Source organism: Protopterus annectens, chromosome 7.part0, assembly GCF_019279795.1.
Source record: "Protopterus annectens isolate FY-2018-M chromosome 7.part0, PAN1.0, whole genome shotgun sequence".
Taxonomy (NCBI): Eukaryota; Metazoa; Chordata; order Ceratodontiformes; family Protopteridae; genus Protopterus; species Protopterus annectens.
In genome coordinates this window covers 783,483,018-783,504,010 of record NC_056739.1, presented here as the reverse complement: position 1 = coordinate 783,504,010, position 20,993 = coordinate 783,483,018, and the positions used below count along the sequence as shown (strand labels likewise).

At 46.6% G+C, this 20,993-nt stretch overlaps 1 protein-coding gene across 1 annotated transcript in view; it reads right to left on the bottom strand.

The window, feature by feature from the left end:
- The window catches only part of GIGYF1 (GRB10 interacting GYF protein 1), a gene marked incomplete in the record, with an annotated part of 2,892,461 nt that overhangs the window by 1,810,744 nt on the left and 1,060,724 nt on the right, over positions 1–20,993 (bottom strand). The window contains 1 exon segment of the mRNA XM_044077309.1: positions 20,502–20,711. Within this exon segment, the coding sequence (XP_043933244.1) occupies positions 20,502–20,711 (210 nt within the window).

Genomic DNA, 20,993 nt, shown 5'->3' with positions numbered 1-20,993 from the left:
GCAAACAGTCGGGCCCTCCCTTCAGGAGTGCTGGAAGAACCTAGCCGAGAATGCATCTCTGTCACCCTGATGTTGCAGACCCCCCCCCCCTGCAGTGAGGCTGGCGTCTCCCGTTACTGTTTCCCCCCTCTGTCCCTGGGGGAAAATTCTCCACGTGTGTCAGGTGAAGCTGCCTAGGATTTTCTAAACCACATTTTTCCCACTCTTCTGACCTTTATAGATTCCGGTCCCAGAGACTTCCCATACTCTGGAATAAACTATCAAACAAAGCTCCTCATTAGCACTCAAGAAAAATCTTGATGATTGGATGTGAAATAGAAATTCACCCCGGGGATCACCACTGTGGCTCTGCTCGACAGTGGCACAGGAAAATTATTTTCTTGGGTGGCAAAAGCCAGGGTACCTTTTTGGCTGGGCTTGTACAGGCCCCAGGGCTGACAGCCTAGTACCTACCTATGAACCTATTTAGATTAGGGTCTAGATGGAGTGGAAAAAACAGACACCCACGGCAGTCAGTCTCTTGCCATCCTTTTCACAGCTGGCGAGAGTCTCTTTTACCTGAGGCCCAAACAAGGATGAGCCATCAAAAGGGGCACTGGTAGAAGAGGACTTGAAGGGCTCCGCAAATTGACAAAGGTGCATCCAGAAGTGTCTTCGCAAAGCAATTCCGGTACCTGCTGCCCAACTTGCTCCATCTGCCACATAAGAAATGAACCTCATGGAAGAGTTAACCACTGAAGTCAAGGTCGCAAGCTGGGAAGCCGCTCATTCGCAACTCCCTCAGCTGTAGGATCCTGCAGGGTATTCTCCCAACTCTTTTAGGAGATCCCTCTGAAGTCGCATGAAGTGTGACAAATAATTCAGCGACTTGAGTGCTAAGGTTGCTGAAGAGATCATATGCTTCCCATACCTGTCCATCATACAGGACTCCTTGTTCGGCAGATGGACAGATGTTTCCACAAGTTCCTTCTTAGTGGCTGTTACCACCACCATAGCTTCAATGAGAACCCTTTTGGAAAGAAAGGACTGGTCTTCAGGGGCAGTTATAAATTTATGTGGTCTACATGGAACCGGTTCCATGGTCTCTGGAGCGCTCCACACCTTCAGACTCAGAAGAGACAAAAGTGGGTCAAAAGGCGGAGACACCCACGAGGTGGAAGGTCAGGAACCATGTGTGTCCAGGTAGACAGACTCGTCCTCAGAAGGGGCTAGGGACTTCCAGCCACCGCTCTATGGATTTCAAAGATGTCCGAAAATGAGACGTCCTCAGAGGGGGACCGTGGGGACCCTTCCGATTCATTCAAGTCTGTGTCTGAAGTGATGGACTCAGGGGAGTCCAGAAGCTTCTTACATTTTTTCTTCTGAGGGACCTCTTCCGAATGTTCAGGGGAGGTTTCAAAAAAGTGGGTTCACCCAATGGGGCATCCTGGGGCATAGGTTCCCTACGCTTGGAGGGAGGAGGATGGTCAAAGGCAAGCACAGAGGAAGAAGTAGCCAATGGAGCTGAGGGTAGAGCCGTTTCAGGGGACAGCGCGCTCATCACCTCGAAGGCTCCATGGTCCCGAGCTGAAGGAGCCTCCGAAGAGCCCGGAGATCTCTTGCAAACGGAGAGAGACAGCTCTGAGGCCGATGTGGGAGCAGAGCTCACCTTCGTTGAAGCTCTGAGAGGGAGAGTGGGGTCGGACAAGGGTCTGATGCCACTACCCCCTCGGAGCAGTCTAGAGAGCTTCGGCACCCAGATCCCTCGGACTAAGACAATGAGGAGATAGGAGTGGGAGTCGGAACCGATAAAGAAGTAACTGGGGCCGACGGTTCCACCACCAGGACGTCCATGCACTCCGGCTCGGAGCTCAGGAGAGTTGGAGGAGGAACCGAAAGAGAATCTGGATGGGCCGAAGTAGCCAATTCCTTATGGGCTGGGCTCGATAGCAATTTGGCAAGTGCCTGTGACTTGAGGAGCCTATTAACCACTCTCTCCACATCATGATCCGAAAGCCTGGAGGACCAAGAGGAGTGAGAAGAGAACCAGTGACAGCCTGCCACAGACTGCAACAAAGGAGACTGTGGAGCAGAGCGCACCAGCTTCAAAGAGGGAGACCTAGTTCTTTTATGGGACAGGACTGGCTCCGAAAATGCTGATGGAGCCACCGGAGACATAGCTTTGTCAGAGCCGACACTGGGAACAGATAGAGCCGAAGATTTTACAAGATTTGGATTGCTCCGAAATTGGAAAAGTTGAGGAAGGTTTGCGGGAATTGTCAGACTCTCTTGTTGGCTGAGGAACGAGAGACAAAGGATCCTGAGGGTTCTTCAAAAGGAAACAAAGAAAATTTTTCTCTCCTGCAATACTCTACCACTGAAAGCATGATAGATAGAGCTCGAGTCCTGCAGGCGAACAGCCCCTAAACAGTATACACAACTCATGTACCCGTCTTGTAAGGGACATTTTTTGGCAGCAGGAGTCGCATTTTTTAAAGCCTGAGGGTTCTGACTCTTTGGACATGCTGGATGCTAGAAGGCACAAACTGCAAAAAACAATGCTGTAATGGCTATCAAGAACTACAAACACAACCACAAACAAGGATAACCCCCCCCTAAGGGAAAAGAAGGGGGAGAGCAAAGTAAAACGGCGACTCCCCTAATAGGAGAGCCTCTAACTTAAATGGCTACTCCAACAGAAAGTGAGGAAGAAGAGAAGAACCCTCCAAGTTAAACAGGCTCAAAGGGAAAGCAAGGCCTAAGAAAATGATGGCCAAGAATAACCAAGAAACAACAGCCAATAACCCTAAAAAAGGAAGACAGCAAAATACGAAAAAACTAAATACTTAGCCTGAGCCAGTAGTCGCAATCTCGACTCTAGAAGCGGCAAACGAGATCTGGGTAGCTACTGCTAGGCATGCTGGGATAAGGGTTAGCCTCGAGCCAGTATAAGCTCTCGAGCTATAGCAAATCGGCAGAGTTAAAGCAGAGGAGGAAGGCCTTGAAACTTTAGCTTTTTTCCTTGGTGGTTCTACCTGGGCGGCCAACTCCGGATCAGTTCTTAACGATAACCTCTTTAACCTCTGATTCTCCAAATGCAAATTGAGGGCAGACAGACGGCTTCTGAGTATTTTGGGAACAAAAGACTGGCAGATGACGCAGGAGGTGTGATTGTGTTCCTGGCCTAAACAGAATACGCAAAGATCATGGGCATCGTTATGCAGGATTTGACATCCGCATCTGCATTTACCTTTCTTAACGGACATCGGCTAAGAACAGACAAACTAGCCAAGCTTAAGCAAAATTAATAAGAATCCCCCAATGGGGTACATAACTTTATGAGTCTTGAAAGAAAGGAGCGAAACAGTCAATCCGACGTTCGACTATGGCAGAAAGGTTCTAAGGTCTGTACTTGCAGACATCACATTTTAGGCCCTGCGTGAGACATCCCACGCACCAGCACCAACCAGGCTTAAGCTTTTTATAGCAGCAGACGTTCGTCGCCTGAGGCAGAGGATCCCACAAGTAAGAACAGTGCAACAAGAGAGCAGAAGGACATCCTGTGATGTTAAAGACAGCTTAGATGTCACCTGAGATTTGTTAGGAGAGTCAGGCATGGAGGAAATAAGGCGGTTGTCTGAGAAACCAAGTCTAGGGCATATCTGAGCATGTGGGTCTGATAACTGATGGCCCTAAAGGCCAGCATGGAGGATGTCTACATCTTTTTCCCCAGTCTGTCCATGACCTCTCTGTCCTTGTCTGATGGCAGAAGGGAGGAGGAAGTTTTTAGTCTGGACTGTTTGTCAGGGGCCACTGCAATGATCACACAATCTGCCATAGGTGACTTAATGAGGTATTTGTGCTCATCAGGGACCTTTGTAAAACCAGTCAGGTCTTTTGGGAGGTGGGGGCTGTGATTCAGGGGTCTTTAGAGGCTGATGCAATTGCATCCAGGTAAGCTGGAATCAGAGGGGGAACTGCAGAGGGGTAGGGTGACCCTACCTGGAGTAGTTCAAAATATCTTTTTTGAACCTCAGTCATGTAAGTGGCATCCCACATGAAATACTCCTTCATTTTGGTAGTCATTTTCCCAATAGAAATATCTTCAGGAGGGGAGTCTCCCTCTAAAGACTCATCTGGGGAGTTGTATTCCAGAGGGGAAGCCAACTGGGATGTGTAGGTTAGAGATTGATCTGAGGAGGAAGAAGAGGAGCCTTCCTCCTGAGTATGGGTTGAATGAATGGAAGCAACTGAGGCTGGCAAAGGGCTGAGAGCAGGCAATGTAGCAGCAGGACAGGCTGTGGGCCTAAGAGCCATAAAGACCTGAATCAAAGACAGAGAAAGTGTATGTCAGTCTGGTTGGTCTTCAGTGGACGCAGACAAATGTTTAGATTTTTGCTTCCTCTTGAGAGGAGTAGGCCTAGTGTCAAGCGTCTGGCCTGGGGAAGAGGATTCCTTTTCCAAAACCATGGGTTGGCATCTGGCAAAGCCTGGTTCCCCCTCGACAGAAGTGGATGTCGGAGCGACCTCAGAGGACGTGTCTACAAAGGTTTCCAAGGCGGCTTCCACAAAGATAGCCACCTAAACCACTGGTTCTACTGGATGCCCCTCAGCCCTTCGATCGGTGGCTGGCGGGACAACTGACATGGGAGGGGCAGAAGCAGTAGGGCTTATAACCTTGGCCTTCTTTTTAGGAGGCTCTACCTCAACAGCAGACTCGTGTTCCATACCTAGGACTAAATGCTTTAGTCGCTGGTTTTCGAGATAAAAGTTAGAGGGCTGCCAGATGACTACGAAGGGTTTTAGGTACAAATGACTGGCAAATGCTACAGATATAGTATGGTCATGGTCTTGGCTCAAGCAGAACAAAGTTCATGCAAGTCCTTGTGCGGAATTTGGTGGCCGCACTTACATTTCCCTTTTCTAGCAGACATCAGCTAAATAATAAGGGACCAAAGCAACCACAGCTCAAACAAAAGAAAATTCTCCCCAACAGGGTACTTATCCGAAAACATCTTCTGGAGGGCAGAGCGAAACGATCACTCTGATGTTCGACTGTGGCTGAGATGTTCTGGGGCCTGTGCATGCAAAGTCACATTTAAGGCCCATGGTTTATAGCCCTGCGTGTGACGTCTCATGTACCTGGCAGCAACCAAGCTTAGGCTTTTGCATAGGAGCCAGACATTCGGGTCGCCTGAGGTGGATGATCCAACAGTAAGAATACTGCAACTTGGGAACAGAACATCTTCCTCTACTGAGGGTGAATGGGCATATGCAGATAAGCATCTCTGAAATCTAGGAAGCCATGAAGGACTGGGAAGAAATGAGAGGAAAAGTGTCTGAAGTGACAGCATCCGAAAAAAAGTCACTACCAGGAAAGTGATCAAGTGAAACAGGTCTAGAATTGGTCCCCAAGGAACAACCTTTCTTGGTACCAGAAATATTTTAGAGTAAAAACCCCTTCCTCTCCGATGCAGGGGTACAGACTAAATAGTGTACCTTGTGCAAGAAGCTGAGATAAGATATGAGGAAGCAGACAAAGTTGACAGAAGGGGGGCTGAGGAATCCCCAGGAAAGAAAGGAGTCTTCCAAGTCATAAAGTAACCTTTTTGGATGATTGAAAGAACCCAGGCATCCTGAGTGATCGATGCTCAGGTTTGAAAGGAAAAACAGGTGAAGAGAAAGACTGGTATGACATGGAAGAGAGGGGTGGTTGTCACTGGGAACTGTGCCTACCCTGAAAGGTTGATGAGTAGGAGGAGCAGAAGCAATAGCTTTGGACTGAGGGTGCCTCCTAGGAGACTTCTTAGCCCTAGCAGCAGAAGCAGCAGCAAATGAAGAATGAGATGGTCTCCTAACAAAAGATGTTTTGCAAGGGAAATTCCTATGGAATTTGGGAACTGGCGAGAAAGAACAGGCTTAGCCAGAGGAGCATCAAGTAACTTAGCTTTTATTTCATCAGGCAAAGATTGAAGCTTTAAATCAGGAATGCCTCCTAAGCACAACCCTGGAAGATGCCTCTACATCATCATAACTGCACCTGATAGAATGTCTAGCTACTTGAGAAAATGCAGCCAAAACTGACAAACTGTGACAACTTCAAGTGTCTGGTAAATAAGCTAAAGCCTTAGAAAGCAAAGTCAAATAATATCTAGACATAACGTGCCTGGTAGTTGATAGCGTTAATAGCTAAAGCAGAAGTATATAACTTCTTACCCAGTCTCTCAAGGATTCTGCTTCCTTTATCAGAAGGAAAAAGCTTGGCAGGAGGTGACAAGCGAGAAAATTTATCAGAAACAATGGACACCACAGCTGGATAAGCAGAGGGGCACTTATAGAAACTTGCAGTCTTCAGGTACTTCATAAAATCTCTCAGGCCTCTTAGGAGCAAAGGCCTTAGAGCTTGGAGTTTTGGAAGAAAAAGCATCCAGAAAGGCTGGAAGAACTGGGGAAACTGCAGAGGGAGCAGAAACCTCCATTTCTACCAAATCATAATAGCGTTTCTGCTCCTCAGAAATCTGAGGGGAATCCCATTTGAAGAACTCAATCATCTTATTAATGCTTTCTCCAAAGGAAAGTTCAACTGGGAAATCTCCCCCATTAGACTCTTCTTCAGGAAATGCATATTCCAGAGGGGAAGTAATCTTGGTAGAATATGCTATGGAATCATCAGAGGAGGAATACTCAGAGGGAAGAACCTGAGGTACAACAGAATGCACAGTTGCATTAGTAAAAGTAGGAAGTGGGAGAGTGGAAGAAGCATGAGGTTTCAAAACCATCAAGGACCTAATAAGACTCTGGGAGAAGGCATCCCAATCTGACTGTGTGGTAGAAGGGACCTTCAAATGCTTGGTATTTTGTTTTTTATTAACGTGTCTTTCTGTATGAGAAGGTAAAGAAAAGGAATCCAACGTAAGTCTAACATCTGGTGTAGACAGAGAAGGATACTAGTCGGAATGACAAGAACTTCACCGGTGTCCTCAAGAGCACAAGCTGTGGTTTTGCCCTGTCATCTGCAATGGATGTCTGCATAGCCTCAGTTGTGCTAGGATCTGAATCTTTGGCAGCTTCCCCAAGGGTACCCACCAAAGAAGTGAACCGACATGCAAACAGACCATCCTTTACTGACCTCAAGGGGAATGTCAAAGGTAGTAGGCGCAGCCAAAGTTGTTTCAGGTTTCTGCTTACTCACCTCCTTCAAACTCGGCTCGGTGGAAGGATACACTGCACCTTCCATAGCATCTCTAGGAAGATGTTTTGAGTCATGGATTCTCAAGATAGAGATTTAAGGCAGAAAGATGGCTACATAAAGTCTTTCACACAAAAGCCTGACAAATAGAAGAGGAACAGTAACCATTGCTAGACCCCAGACAAAAAAGACAGAGTTTATGGCCATCTTTATGTGGAATCTGACTTCCACACCTGCACTTGCCCTTCCTGGATGACATGAACAAAAGAAAACGGCAGTTGCAATAATAAGAATCGCCAAAGGGGGATTTATCGAAAGCTGGCAGCAACACACAGAATCCAACTGCAAACCGTAAGCAAGAGTCAACCTTCCGAAATGCCAGCGAAAAAGTTCTGAGAATGGTACGTGCAGACATCCTTTTATGGCTGACGCTGTCAAAACTTGCATGCGATGTCCACATACTGGCAGTGGCTATAACCTTTTGAATATAGGCCAGACGTCAGGCGGAAGACAACACAGGTGTAAAGAATACAGCAACACTGAATAACAGGACATTTTACTTTCAAAACTTCTAGTCTCCCATTTCAGAAAACTAATGAGACTTGCAGGACAGCACAAAGCTACGCAAAATAATTTAACAGTGTGATAAAAAAGATAACATATAGCCTACTGCTACACTAACCTTACTACAGTAAGTCAAGCACAGGATTGCTTCAGAAAGCTAACAATAAGCAAGAGCAACTATGAAGATGTGGGATGTAAAGCACTGAGATTACAACAAAACAAATGCTCAACAGTTTGAGCAATATGAGACTGCCTTACGCCCAAAGCAAGGTTACATCAAAAGCAAGAAAGGCGACTAGTATAAGCCCAAAAATGGAAGAAAGGACTGCTATTTCAATGAAGAGGGGATAAAACCCAAAGATGTGATTTGAAGTTAAAATGACCCCCCACCAAAAAAAATCACATCACAGCAGCAATCTTTATGCTGAACATGTTCCTTTTTTTTTTTGTACACAAAAATTTGCAAACTAGGTAGTTACTTCCATTTGACAGTCACAAAAAAAATTAATATACTTCTTGCCTGAAAAAATAAGAAATGAAGAAATGGTCTGTTCATCCTTTTCTAGCAAGTATCATGCTGATGTATTAAGCATGGAGAGAAAACCAGTTCCACTCAGGGGAGGGGGTGGGGCTCTGGAATGAAGGAGTGATGTCCAGACTGCAACTAATTCCCCATATATACGCAATTTAAATGCAGCAGTAATCCCTACAATAAAAATCTACTAAACACAACAAATGCCCTAAACAGCTGAACAACAACAAAGGAGCAGTCCAGCAAAACGGAGATGCTATAATGAAGCCAGGGTTTATATTGCATCAGATAATCACACCAGCAGTCCAGGGTAACTTCATGATGACTTGGAATAACACTGATCCTTTCAAACATGAGTTTCAAATGCTGCCACACCGGAGTCCAACATGATTAGATGAAGAGAAAATGACATCTGCTCAAGGATGGATATTACCTAATGAACAATTATTCCTAAATGAATTTGCTGTATAAAATAAAACCTTCCTACAGAACAAATATTAAGGACAGACCAAAACACTGACAGCGTGGAGCAAAAAGAAAATCTGCTTTACAATTCTGAGCTCAATAACACAGAAGTGCTCCAAAACAAGAAGTTATGTACTCACCATAATGTTCGATGTATGTAGTCCATCTCACCTCAATTTCTTACCCGTGGGTTCGGAGCCGAATGTCGGCTCCGACTCGGCCATACTTTTTAGCTCAAAGTCTTTCTACTGGCTCAGCTAAGATGGTATCCCCATGCTGCACTGCTCTCTGTCCTCAGATCTAGTTTGCTGTGAGCACCAGCATTCATTCTTCATGCATAACACCACCTAAGGAAGGAAGGAACAAACCAAGAATGAAGGGAACTCTGAAACCAGGCCTAACCTCCAGATCCTCTAGGACGGGGGAAGGTGGGGGGGGGGGTAAGTAAGAATGTGAGGCATACATCGAACGTTATGGCGAGTACATAACTTCTTAATGTTATGGAGTCCAATCTCGCCTACATTCTTACCTGTGGGACAGCGTCACCAGCACCTAAATCCTGGGAGGCTCAGTGGAAAATACTCCTGAGCACTGTGGAACCAAAGGAAGACCTGCCCCTAGATAAGACATCTAACTTGTAATGAGTAACAAAGGTATGAGGAGATGCCCAAGCAGCCGCAGCACAAATATCATCCATAGACAATCTGGCCTGAAAAGCTGTAGATGGAGATACAGACAGGGTAGAGTGAGCCTTCACCCGGAATGGTAAATCTCTTCCCCCTGAAGTATAAATGAAAGAAATACAACTGGAAATCCACCTGGACTACGTGACTTTGAAAACAGGAGACCCAATTCTGTTTTCCGAAAATGAAACACACCGATTAGATTTTCTGTGGTCTTTCGTTTTGTAAAATAACGTTAATTGTCCTCCAATTTATGAAATCTGAATTCTTCCTTGTTTGAGAACTGGGGAAAAAAACACTGGCAAGTCAACAGACTAGTTAAGGTTACTAACTGACGCTACTTTGGGAAGAAAGGAGGGATTCGGTCTGACAGAAACTCTGTCCTTATGAAAAATAAAATAAGGGGGTTTGACTGATAATGCTTGAAGCTCCAAAACACGTCTGGCTGACGTGATGGCTACCAAAAAGACAGTCTTCCCAGTTACGAATTTTAAATCACAAGTGACTGCAGGCTCAAAGGGGGGTGAAGTAAGACCCTGTAGAACAAAGTTTAAGTCCCAACGCATAACAGGTTCAGAGACCGGAGGACGAAGCAACAAAGTGCCCTTCAGGAAAGCCTCACAGAGTCTATGTGCCATTAGGCTAGGTTCGTCTGCGACATGAAAAGTAGAAATCACTGCCAACTGGACTTTAATGGTTGTGGCCACTGAACCCTGGTTAAAAAGCATAGACAGGAACTCCAGAACAGACAAAATTGGAGCTGTGTAACGGTCAATCTTTTTGGCATGTGCCCAGATTGAAAACCTCTTCCATTTGCTGTAATAAATCTTCCTGGTCGAAGGCTTATGAAAGGAAGATAGAATATGAACCACCTCCAGCGAAAATTGGTGAAGCCTAACTAATGACGGAAGTGGAGTAGCCAGGCTGTCAACCGGAGGGTCCGAAGAGAGGGATGGAGCTGCCCTGACAAGCGAGTCAGTAAGTCTGGTTGTGGGTCCAGAATCCAAGGAACATCCATGAGATAGGGATGGAGAAAGGGGAACCAAATTTGTCGAGGCCATTGTGGGGCAATCAAAATCATTTTGCTTCCCAAGGATTGCGCTTTCTGAATAACCTCTGACAGCAAGGGAACCGGAGGGAAGGCATATAGTAGACCGGAGGGCCAATCGTGGTCTAGAGGGTCCCTGGGTGACTCCCCCTGAGGGGGGATAAGAGTGAAGTAGCTGCTGCATTTGGCATTGAGGGGGCTGGCAAAAAGGTCGCAGCAAGGCTAACGCCACCTGCGGAAGATCAGCTCTGCAACTTGACAGTTCAGGGACAACTCGAGAAGCATCAGAATAGCTCTGCTTAGCCTGTCTGCAATCACACTGGACTTCCCCAGAATGTGCGTTGCTACCAGAAAACATTAGGAAGACACTGCCCACTGCCACACTCGCATGGACTCTCTGCAAAGGGGATATGACTTGGTTCCTCCCTGTTTGTTCAGATACAACACCACCGACATAGTGTCTGAGTGGAATGCAACAGTCCCGAGAGGAAGAAAACTCTGAAGTGCTTGCAACGCTAGTGGTACTGCTCTCATCTCCAGGACATTGATCTGCAGATGCCTCTCGTGCTCTTGCCACGTGCCCTGGACTGTCCTGCCTAGATAATGCCCCCCCCCCCAAATCTGGGAGGCATCCGTGGTCACCGTGGCAACTGGGGGCTAAGGAACGAAGGGCTTTCCCGCATTGAGGTTGTCGGTGTGAAGCCACCAACTGAGATCATGTTTGCACTTGTCTGTGAGTAGAATAGGGTGAGAAAGTGGAAGACGTTGAAGAGACCACTGGGCAAAGAGTAGCCACTGAAGGAGCCTCATATGTAACCTTGCCAGAGGGACCAACAATCGTAGCAGCCATTGTCCCCAACAATTGAAGGACCCATCTTGCCTTCACTTTTCTCAGAGGGAGCAAGGTGTAAACCTGTTGCTGTAGGACTCTGATTCTTTCCTGTGGTAGAAACACCCGCATGAGGAAGGTGTCTAATTCAGCAGCTATAAAGGTGACACGCTGCGAGGGCAACAAGGCAGATTGTTCCCAGTTCAAGGTGATGCCCAACTGCTGACATAGGTTGATAGTAGCATCTCTGGTCTGAACTATTAGATGCCTGGTGGTGGCAGTAAGGAGCAAGTCATCCAGGTAGGGAAACACTTGGAATCCCTGATGTCTCGAGTGAGCAGTCACCACTGCCATGCATTTGATAAACACCCTAGGGGCTGTGGTGGACCAAAGAGCAGGGATCGAAACTAAAAATGACTGGCTCCCCGCGGAAGCATAGGTGACATCTGGATGCCCTGTCCATCTTTATGTGGTAGTAAGCATCCTTGAGGTCGATGGAGCACATCAATACTTCTTTTCCCAACAATGGGAGAATAGACTACAATGTGACCATTCGGAACTTGGACTTTTGCACATGGGTTATCAATTGGCTGAGATCCAAAATGGGTCTCAGGTCCCCTGTCCTTTTCGGCACCAAAAAGAATCTGGAGTAAGTCCATAATCCGATCTGGTTTGAGGGGACAAGTTGGATGGCTCCTTTTTCTAGCAGTTTTGAAACTTCTGAAGCTGCGTAATCCCTTTGACTGGGTGGAACATCCAGGATTTTCTTGATTGGAGGGGGATTTGATGAGAAGGTAATGACATATCCTCCAGAAATTATTTGTAGAACCCACTGGTCCTGGGTGATAACTTGCCTGGCCTCAGGGTAAAATGAGACTCGACCCCGACTGGCTCCGCAAATGCACAGTCAAGCCTCCCATCAGGAGCAGCGGTAGGGAGAACAACGAAAGGAATCGCAGTATCCCGAGTTGCGAGGGCCTCCTCTGCCCCTAGGGCGGCATCTTCCTGAATAACCACCCCCTCCCCTGCCTCTGGAGTGGGGTTCACCTTGTGCACCAGGAAAAAACCTCTGTGATTACTTGAACCACATTTTTCCACCCCTCTAGGCCTTGGGATAAGGCCTAGAGGGAAGGGAAAAATGGATTCCTATGGCAGACAGAGTTTTTCCCTCTTGCTCGCACCTAGTGAGTGTGTCTTTCACCTTGGTTCCGAACAAAGAGGAACCATCAAACGGGGCATCGGTGAATGAACACCTGAAGGCCTCCGCAAAATGACAAAGGCGCATCCAGGCCTGCCTCCTAAGAGCAACTCCTGAACTTGCTATCCTACTCGGTCCCTCGGCTGCATAGGAGATCAGCTCATGGAGGAGTTTGCAATAAAACTGAGGGTAGACATCTGAGCGCTGACCTTCTGGGCCACCTTCTCAAACGCTACCCGTGAGAGTATCTCCAAGCTCCTTTAGGAGATATCTCTGGTGCCGTGTAAAGTGTGATAAGTAATTCAGTGACCGCAAGGTAAAGGTCGCTAAAGAAAACGTACTCTTCCTGTACCGGTCCATAACCCTAGACTCCTAGTTAGGGGGATGGATGGTCGAAGAAGTCTCAGCTAATTCCTTCTGGGTTGGCAGCTGCCACCACCATGGCATCCACAGGGACTCCCTTGGATAGAAATTCCTTATCAGGAGGGGCAGACAAAAATTTATTGGATCTCCTGGGGACTCGTTCCACAGAGTCAGGGGTTTCCCACACCCTTCGACAAACAAAATCCAGTAGCTCGAAGGGTGGAGATACTCAGGAGGCGGAGGGCTGAACACCAAAGGCCTTCAGGAAGACAGACGCCTCTTCGGAGGGGGCTTTGGATGGCCAGTCACCTCTGCTTCAAAATATCTAGGATGTCAGAGAAAGAAACATCCTCAGAGGGTGACTTAGGGGACCCATCAGATTCCTCGAGGTCAGTTGTCTGACGTGAGAGACTCATCCTGGGAATCTATGTGCTTCCTCTTGCATGTTTTCTTTCTGGGTGGCTCCTCAGGCAAGAACTCTGAGGGGCCCTCAGAAATATGGGGACCACTCGTGGGGGTACCCTGAGGCCTTGGGGCTCTGCTGTCCAGAGATAGATGGCGATTAGATACCTGCACCGGTATTGTAGGGGACAGAGTGACCAACCCGTATGATGCTGTTGACGACCTAGCCGGCACACTCCGCATGGCCTCGAAGGCTGGTCCCCCAGATCCGATGAACGACCAGCCTCCGAAGCAGAGATAGGAGTCAGGCTTCCCCGCGCCGAAGCACCGAGAGGGAGACTATGAGCTGAGATGTGTCCGAAGCCTCTCCCTCAGGTCCAACCAATGAATCCTGAGTCCTGAACCCCGTGGATGGCGCCGACGGGGTCGGAACTGATGTCGCAACCAATAAGACAGGAGAGGCTGTCGGAAGCGACCTAGGGACATCACACTGAGCCGAGCACTCCGGCTCCGAAAGCGGAGATGTGCTCGGAGGAGGAAGTATTGATGTAGGTTGAGGGACCGGCTCCGGAGCCAAGAACAATTTAGCCAGTACCGGTGACTGAAGAAGTCTCTGCACCACTCTATCGACATCCACATCCGATAAGGTCGTGGAAGATTTGGAGGATAGGGAAGGAGATCAAGACCTCCTCTCTGAAGGGGACCTGCGAGGAGGAGATACCAGCCTAATGCTAGGAGACCGGCTCCGAACAGGCTCCAAGAAAATTGGAGCCGAAGCAGGTTACTTAACAACTGACACTACCTGCAGCCCAGAGAACAATGGAGCCGAGGATGTCGATGAAGATTTTGCTATTTTCTCCGGCGGCTCCGAGGATACTGATGGAGCCAGGGATCTCTTTTTTGCCTTGGAAGATTTTGCCTTAGAGCTGGAAGCACTCTCCAGTCCCTCCTTGAAGGAGGGTTTCAGAAGTCCCTTCAAAATCAATTTGTTCTTCCTTTCCTGAAGAACACGTGGGCTAAAGGCATGACAAAATCTACACGATTCCTGGAGATGAATCGCTCCCAGACAGTACACACAGAGTGTCCATTAGTGATGGACATCTTATAAAGTACAGCTTTGTACCTACCATAAATGTAGAAGTTCGACTGTTCACACTGCTGCAGTCATTACACTTGGGTTATCCTGCCGTCAGGCGGTCCCGCAGTCGACCAGAGTTCCAAAGTCTTGGTCCGGCGTCAGTTGCCGTCGCTTCTTCCCTGATGTCAGTGCGCCAGGGGTATATAAGATGCATCCAACGCCATTTTCTTCACTTTTTCTTGCCCCAGATGCAAGATGGCCCCAAGTAGGTAGGCAATACATATTGCTAATAAAACATAAATATACAATAAAAACAATACCTTCAGTTACAAGCAAATACACCACAAAGGTTGTATAGGATAGAAAGGTATAGATACGTCCAGCTAGGACAGAGGGGATGGAGGGAGGGTAACCTGGACTGCAGCAGTGTGAACACTCAAACATCTACATTTATGGTAGGTACAAAACCCTATGTTCATCATGTTACACTGCTGCAGTCATTACACTTGGGTAGAATCCCAAAGCTAAGGTTGGGTGGCTGGTCTATAAAGAATTAGGATTGGCTATGAGGCCCTGTAGAACTGCAGTGGCAAATCCTGCTCTGGATTTAGAGTAAAGAGGCAAGTGGTAATGCTTGGTAAAGGTGTGCACTGAACTCCAAGTTGCAGCCTCCAAAATTTCCTTGGTTGGTACTCCTCTAAGAAAGGCTGTTGAAGTGGCTGTTGCTCTGGTAGAATGTGGCCTAATGTTATTAGGGACTGATTTTCCATGCTGTGTGTAGCAGTAACGAATACAGTGTCCTATCCATTTTGAGATAGTCTGCTTTGAGATAAGCCTTGCCCTGTGATCCTGCAGCATATGCTACAAACAGTTGCTCAGTTTTCCTGAAAACTTTTGTTTTGTCTAAGTAGAAACGTAGCTGCCTGTATATGTCCAAAGAGTACAGAAGTTTCTCCCCTTTATTCTGGGGGTTTGGATAAAAAGTTGGCAAATGGATGGTTTGGTTAAGAGCCACACTAGATACCACCTTTGGCATAAAGGTAGGGTTTGTCCTTAAAGAAACCCTGTCCTGATGAAAAATTATAAAAGGTTCCACTGCCATTAATGCCTGTAGCTCTGAGACTCTTCGTGCTGAAGTTACTGCCAGGAGCAGAGCCGTTTTCCATGATAAAAATTTTAGATCGGCTGTATTGGCTGGCTCAAAAGGTGGCAGAGTCAGTTTTTCCAAAACAAAACTGAGGTCCCAAGTTGGTGTTGGTGCTCTCCGGGGCAGTCTTATGTTTTTAGCCTCTCTGAGGTACTGCTTTATCAAGGGATGAGAGAATAAAGGAGGATCCGTGTTGTAATGTGCTGAAATGGCAGAGGCATGGATCTTAATTGATGAGAAGGATAGGCCTTTGTCCAGCATCTCAGTTAAGTATTGTAAAATCTGAGGGATGTTTGGGACAAGAGGGTCAAGGCTTTGAGCCTGGTTCCAGGCACAGAATCTCTTCCATTTTTCTGAGTAAGATTTCCTGGTGCTAGGCCTCCTGGCCTCCAAAATGACATCCATAACAGCTTTAGAGAGAGGTGTTGCCTGTTTGACTAATGAATCTGCCATGCAGCCAGGTTTAGGGTTTTGAGCTGACCGTGCAGGATCTGAGTTTGTTGAGTCAGAAGGTGTGAAATTTGAGGCAAAATCCATGGTGGGCCTAGAGCTAAGTTCTTTAAGATTGGGTACCAGTGCTGGCGTGGCCAGTCTGGAGCGATCAGGATCATCTGTGGTTTTTCTTGTCTGGCTTTTAGGAGTACCTTTGAAAGGAGAGGCAGTGGCGGGAAGGCATAAACTTTTAGGCTTTTCCAGCTGAACGAAACAGCATCCACTTTCCATGCTTGTGTGTGCTAAGTCCTTGTGCAGAATTTTTGTAGTTGGCAATTCAGTGGGGAGGCAAAAAGATCCATGTCTGGGCATCCCCATTTTTGCATTACCATGCTGAAGATTTGTGGATGCAATTTCCATTCGACAGGGTCCATGATATTTCTGCTTAGATCGTCTGCCAGAGTATTTTTCGTTCCTGGCAGGAATTGTGCTTGCAGATGAACTTGATAAGTTAGAGCTGTGTTCCACAAGGTCATGGCTTGCCTGCATAGGGGACAAGAATGAGTGCCCCCTTGCTTGTTTATGTAACACATTACTGTGGTGTTGTCTGTCTTTAATAATTGTCCTGGATGCAGAAGGTCCTTGAAAGCTGTTAGGGCATTCTGAACGGCCAACATCTCTTAGTGTGAAGATGCATTTGGTCTGTGGTCCACTTGCCCTGAATACATTTTCCTCCCATGTGTGCTCCCCAGGCATAATCCGAAGCATCTGTTGTTACAGTCTGCCTGGCTGTGGGTAGAGTGAAAGGCTGACCCTTGAGGTGACATGCCTGTGCCCACCATCAAAACTCCTGTTGTAGGCAGGGAATTATTGGTATTGCTGCTTCTAAACTGTGAGAGTGTTGAGTCCAAACACTTTTTAGGTACCATTGTAATTTCCTCATATGCAGTCTGGCATATGGAATTAGTAGTATGCAAGATGCCATGAATCCCAGGGCCTGCAGAATTTTTCTTGCAGGGAGATGGGACTTTTTTGCCAGTAATTGAAAATATTGAGTCAGTTGTCCTTGTTTGTCTGGCGTGAGATAAGCCATCTGGGCCGTTGTATTTAAGCTGGCACCCAGGAATATTATCTGTTGTGAGGGCACTAGTTTTGACTTCTTTTCGTTTACTGTGTACCCTAGAGAAATTAGCAACCTTTTTACAAACGCCAGATGCTTTAGAAGAATGTCCTTTTTCTCTGCTTGAATGAGGCAGTCGTGCAGGTATGAATATATTTGAATTCCTTTTAGTCTGCAAAATGCAATTACTGGTGCCAGGCACTTTGTAAAGATCCTGGGCGCAGTAGATAAGCCAAAGGGCAGTGCAGAGAATTGGTAGTGCATTGTACCAGCTTTGAATCTGAGGTATCTTCTGCAATTTTGTCTGATAGGGACATGCAGGTATGCCTCTGAGGTCCAGAGTAAAAAGCCAAGCCTTCTTGCCCAGCATGGGAAGAAGCTGCTGTAGTGTCAACATTCTGAATTTCAGAACATCCAGGTAAGTATTTAGAGTTGAAAGGTCTAGTATGGGTCTTCAGGCTTTGTCCTTTCTGGGGACCAGGAAGAGTCTTGAGTAAAATCCTTGTCCTTGTTCCTGCTGTGGTACTTTCTGAATAGCTCTCATGCCAATGAGGGCTGAAATTTGTTTTTGAGCCTCTGCCCACTGATTTTGTGGCAGGTTTGGCATTCCTTTTAGCCTTGATAAAGTGTGAAAGTGGAACCTGTAACCTTGAGACACAATATTCAGATTGTTTGCCAATTTTGAGGAAAAAGTGCTAGTTTTCCCCCTAAGGGGGCTGCCAAAAGGGAAGTGCTTGGCATACGAAGGGGAAGTCATTGGGACTGTTTCCTGTAAGGTTGAGACTTGTCCTCACCTCCTTTTGGGGTTGAGGTACCCCACTGTCGTCTGCTAGAGCCCTGGGGTTGAGATCTGCCTCTTGGGCGTCTGTATCTGCCTCTCTGTGGCCTGACACTGGAAAGGACAAATTCTTTGTTGGCCAATTTCTGGTAAATCGAGGTGGCTGTACCTGTAAGAAATCGTTGACTGTTTGCAAAGATTTAGCTTTATCCTCCATTTTCTTTAACACCTCTTCTGCCTTAACACCAAACAAGGTATCATGCTGTAAAGGAGCATCCAATAATTTTGCCTTAACATGATCAGGTAAACTCTGTTCTTTTAACCAAGCATGTCTTCGAATCACAGAACCTGTAACTGCGGCTCTACAAGAGGCCTCTAAAGAATCAAAACCACATTGCAGAGTATGTATTCCCACGTGTTCAACTGCATGCAATAAATTCTGCATTTCTTTATAGTCAGGAGCTTCTCAGTTTGCAAGCATTTTCTGTTTTAACTGAGCCATTAAATATTGTTGGTACTTATGCATGTGAAAATGGCAATTTAAAGCCCTTACTGCTAAAGTTGCAGAAGTGTAAACTTTCTTCCCCCATCTATCCAATGCACTAGAATCTCTGTCAGAGGGGACTGGATTTTTTGCAATGGAAGCCTTAACCCCCTTTGGGACCCTGGGAAATAGTTTTTGGATCAGCAGAAGGGTTTTTATAAAGAAACTTGTGAGAGTCAGGGACTCTATAATACCTATCTGGCTTGGCTGGTGCAGGGGGCAAAGAATCAGGAGATAAGCTGGATTCAGAGAACACATCATCCACAATATCTAACACAGGCGGAATAGCCAGGGGCCTGTGCTGAGGCAATAAAAGAAGTATTTCTTGGATTCTGAATAATCCTGACTTTCCTAATGGAAATACTCCCTCATGGTATGTAAAGTTTCCCCAAAAGAGTAATCCTCAGGAGGAGAGGCTGAAGGGATAGATTCTTCAGAATCAGAGTCCTCATAGGGGGGTAGAGAGTATCCCTGGTCTGAAGAAGAATCAGAGGAAATGGAAACCTGATCAGAGGAATCATAGTCTGTATCCTGCCTAGGCCTTTTCTCAGGAGGGGGATGGGAACCCCTGATTAGAGTAATGAGGTCTTCGGCCATTTTAAGCATCTGTTTCTTAGGCATGGAGGACTGTCCAGGAGAATGCTGTACTTGCTTCTTTGTCTTTAATGGTGTTTTTGTCTTGGCTGTTGCTTTAATGATAAGTTGTGAAGGTCTGAAAACACCCTCAGAAGCCAATGCCTGCTCAGCGGCTCCAGACCCATCTGAGGGATTAGTTTCTGTAGGCCCAATACCTTGAGTTTCCAGAGGCCTAGTTGTCTCCACGTGGGAGTCAGAGACGGCCTGTGGCTCTGAGGTAGCAGGTGTCAGGGGCTGCGAAAGCACCTCACTGAGAACCGGCGACTGGCCTAGAAGAGGCTTCGTCGTCGGTTTTGGACCTCGGATGCCTGTCTTTATCCTTGTCTTTGCGTTTTTTAAGAATTGCGGGCGGTTGATCCGACGGCATAGTATAATTGAACCTTCAGCCAAAGTAGTGCAAAGCAAAATCAAAACGTCGTTTTATAATGCGTTTGTTAAATCTAGCACAAAACCGACAACTAGTGACGTCGTGATCAGGGGCTAGGCATGGAATACAGTAAGAGTGGAAGTCCTTATGAGGTATTTGCTTCGCACAAAAAATACAATTAACTTTTTCTGACATCGGTCTGAGGCAAGAAAAAAGTTTCCCCAACAGGGTACTTAGCTTTATTGAAGACTTCGGATCTGAAATTAGACTTCGAAAATCTCAGGAGTTGGCCGACCGGCACTTGCGAACTGCTTTGGCTTCGGGCACTGCGCGGCAAAAAAGACTGGAGAAAATGGCGTCGGATGCATCTTATATACCCCTGGCGCACTGACGTCAGGGAAGAAGCGATAGCAACCAACGCCGGACCAAGACTTTGGAACTCTGGCCGACTGCGGGACCACCTGACGGCAGGATAACCCAAGTGTAATGACTGCAGCAGTGTAACACGATGAACATCTGCACTTGGAGCACTTCTTGAAGCCAGAGGGCGTATGATCCTTAATACCTTTGGACATCGTTACCGCCACAAGCGCGGGAACAAGCCAAACAAAAACAGAACACCACAAGGACCTCAAACTCAAACGATCTTTATACACAAATACAAGGGTGGAGGACTAATTCCTCTAATTTAAATGGTTTTAGTCCAAGGGAAGGATTTAGCACAAAAGGAAAGCAAGGGGACAGACTAGGTCCTCTAACTGAAACGGGCCTAGCCCGTTGGAAACAGCTAGTGGGATACCAAAGAATACGCTATAAAAGAAACACAACTTTTCCACAATACAGTCAAGAACACACACAATAGCTAATAAAATAGCTTTTTTTTTTTTTTTTTGCAAAAAAACTTTTCTGATATAAGAAAAGGGTACTTAGCCACAGCCAAGAGTGAGAACACGTCCGAGCTACATGAGCGGCAAACGAGATCTGGGACAGAGAGCAGTACAGCATGGGATACCATCTTTGCCCAGCCAATAGAAAGACTTCGAGCTAAAAAGTATGGCCGAGTCGGAGCAGACATTCAGCTCCAAACCCACGGGTAAGAATGTAGGCGAGATTGGACTACATAACATTAACTGTTAATCCATCTTACCTTCAACAGCTACTGCATGCTCCTGTCTGCCACTGGCTGACAATACAGGTTCCGACTCAACTATACTGCGTGTGAGATTTTCACTTTCCATGTTGGTGACATTGGCAGTGCCATTTGCAGGACTCCGACAGGAGCTGGAAGGAGAGCAGGACCGCTGTTCCAATAACTTACTATCATCAGTCATCTTGTGTATCAGGACATCCTTCCCATCTGCAATGTAAAGTTCATCATCATACCCAGAAGTAGATACATTCAGCAAACTGGTCAGCCAACAAAGTCATAGTTAGTAGCATTCATCAGCGACAAAGTGGAAAACTCAAACACCTACTACATACATGCCCAGTTTTCTCCCTCTAACTCATCATTAAAGGGCAATTAGTTACCAGGCATTTAACTACCTAGTGACAACTTCCCCAGGTTATAAAAGCGTTAACTCATTCCTTCCAATATGGCTCAGGAAGTCTGCAATTTAATTTCTAATGGACAAAGCCA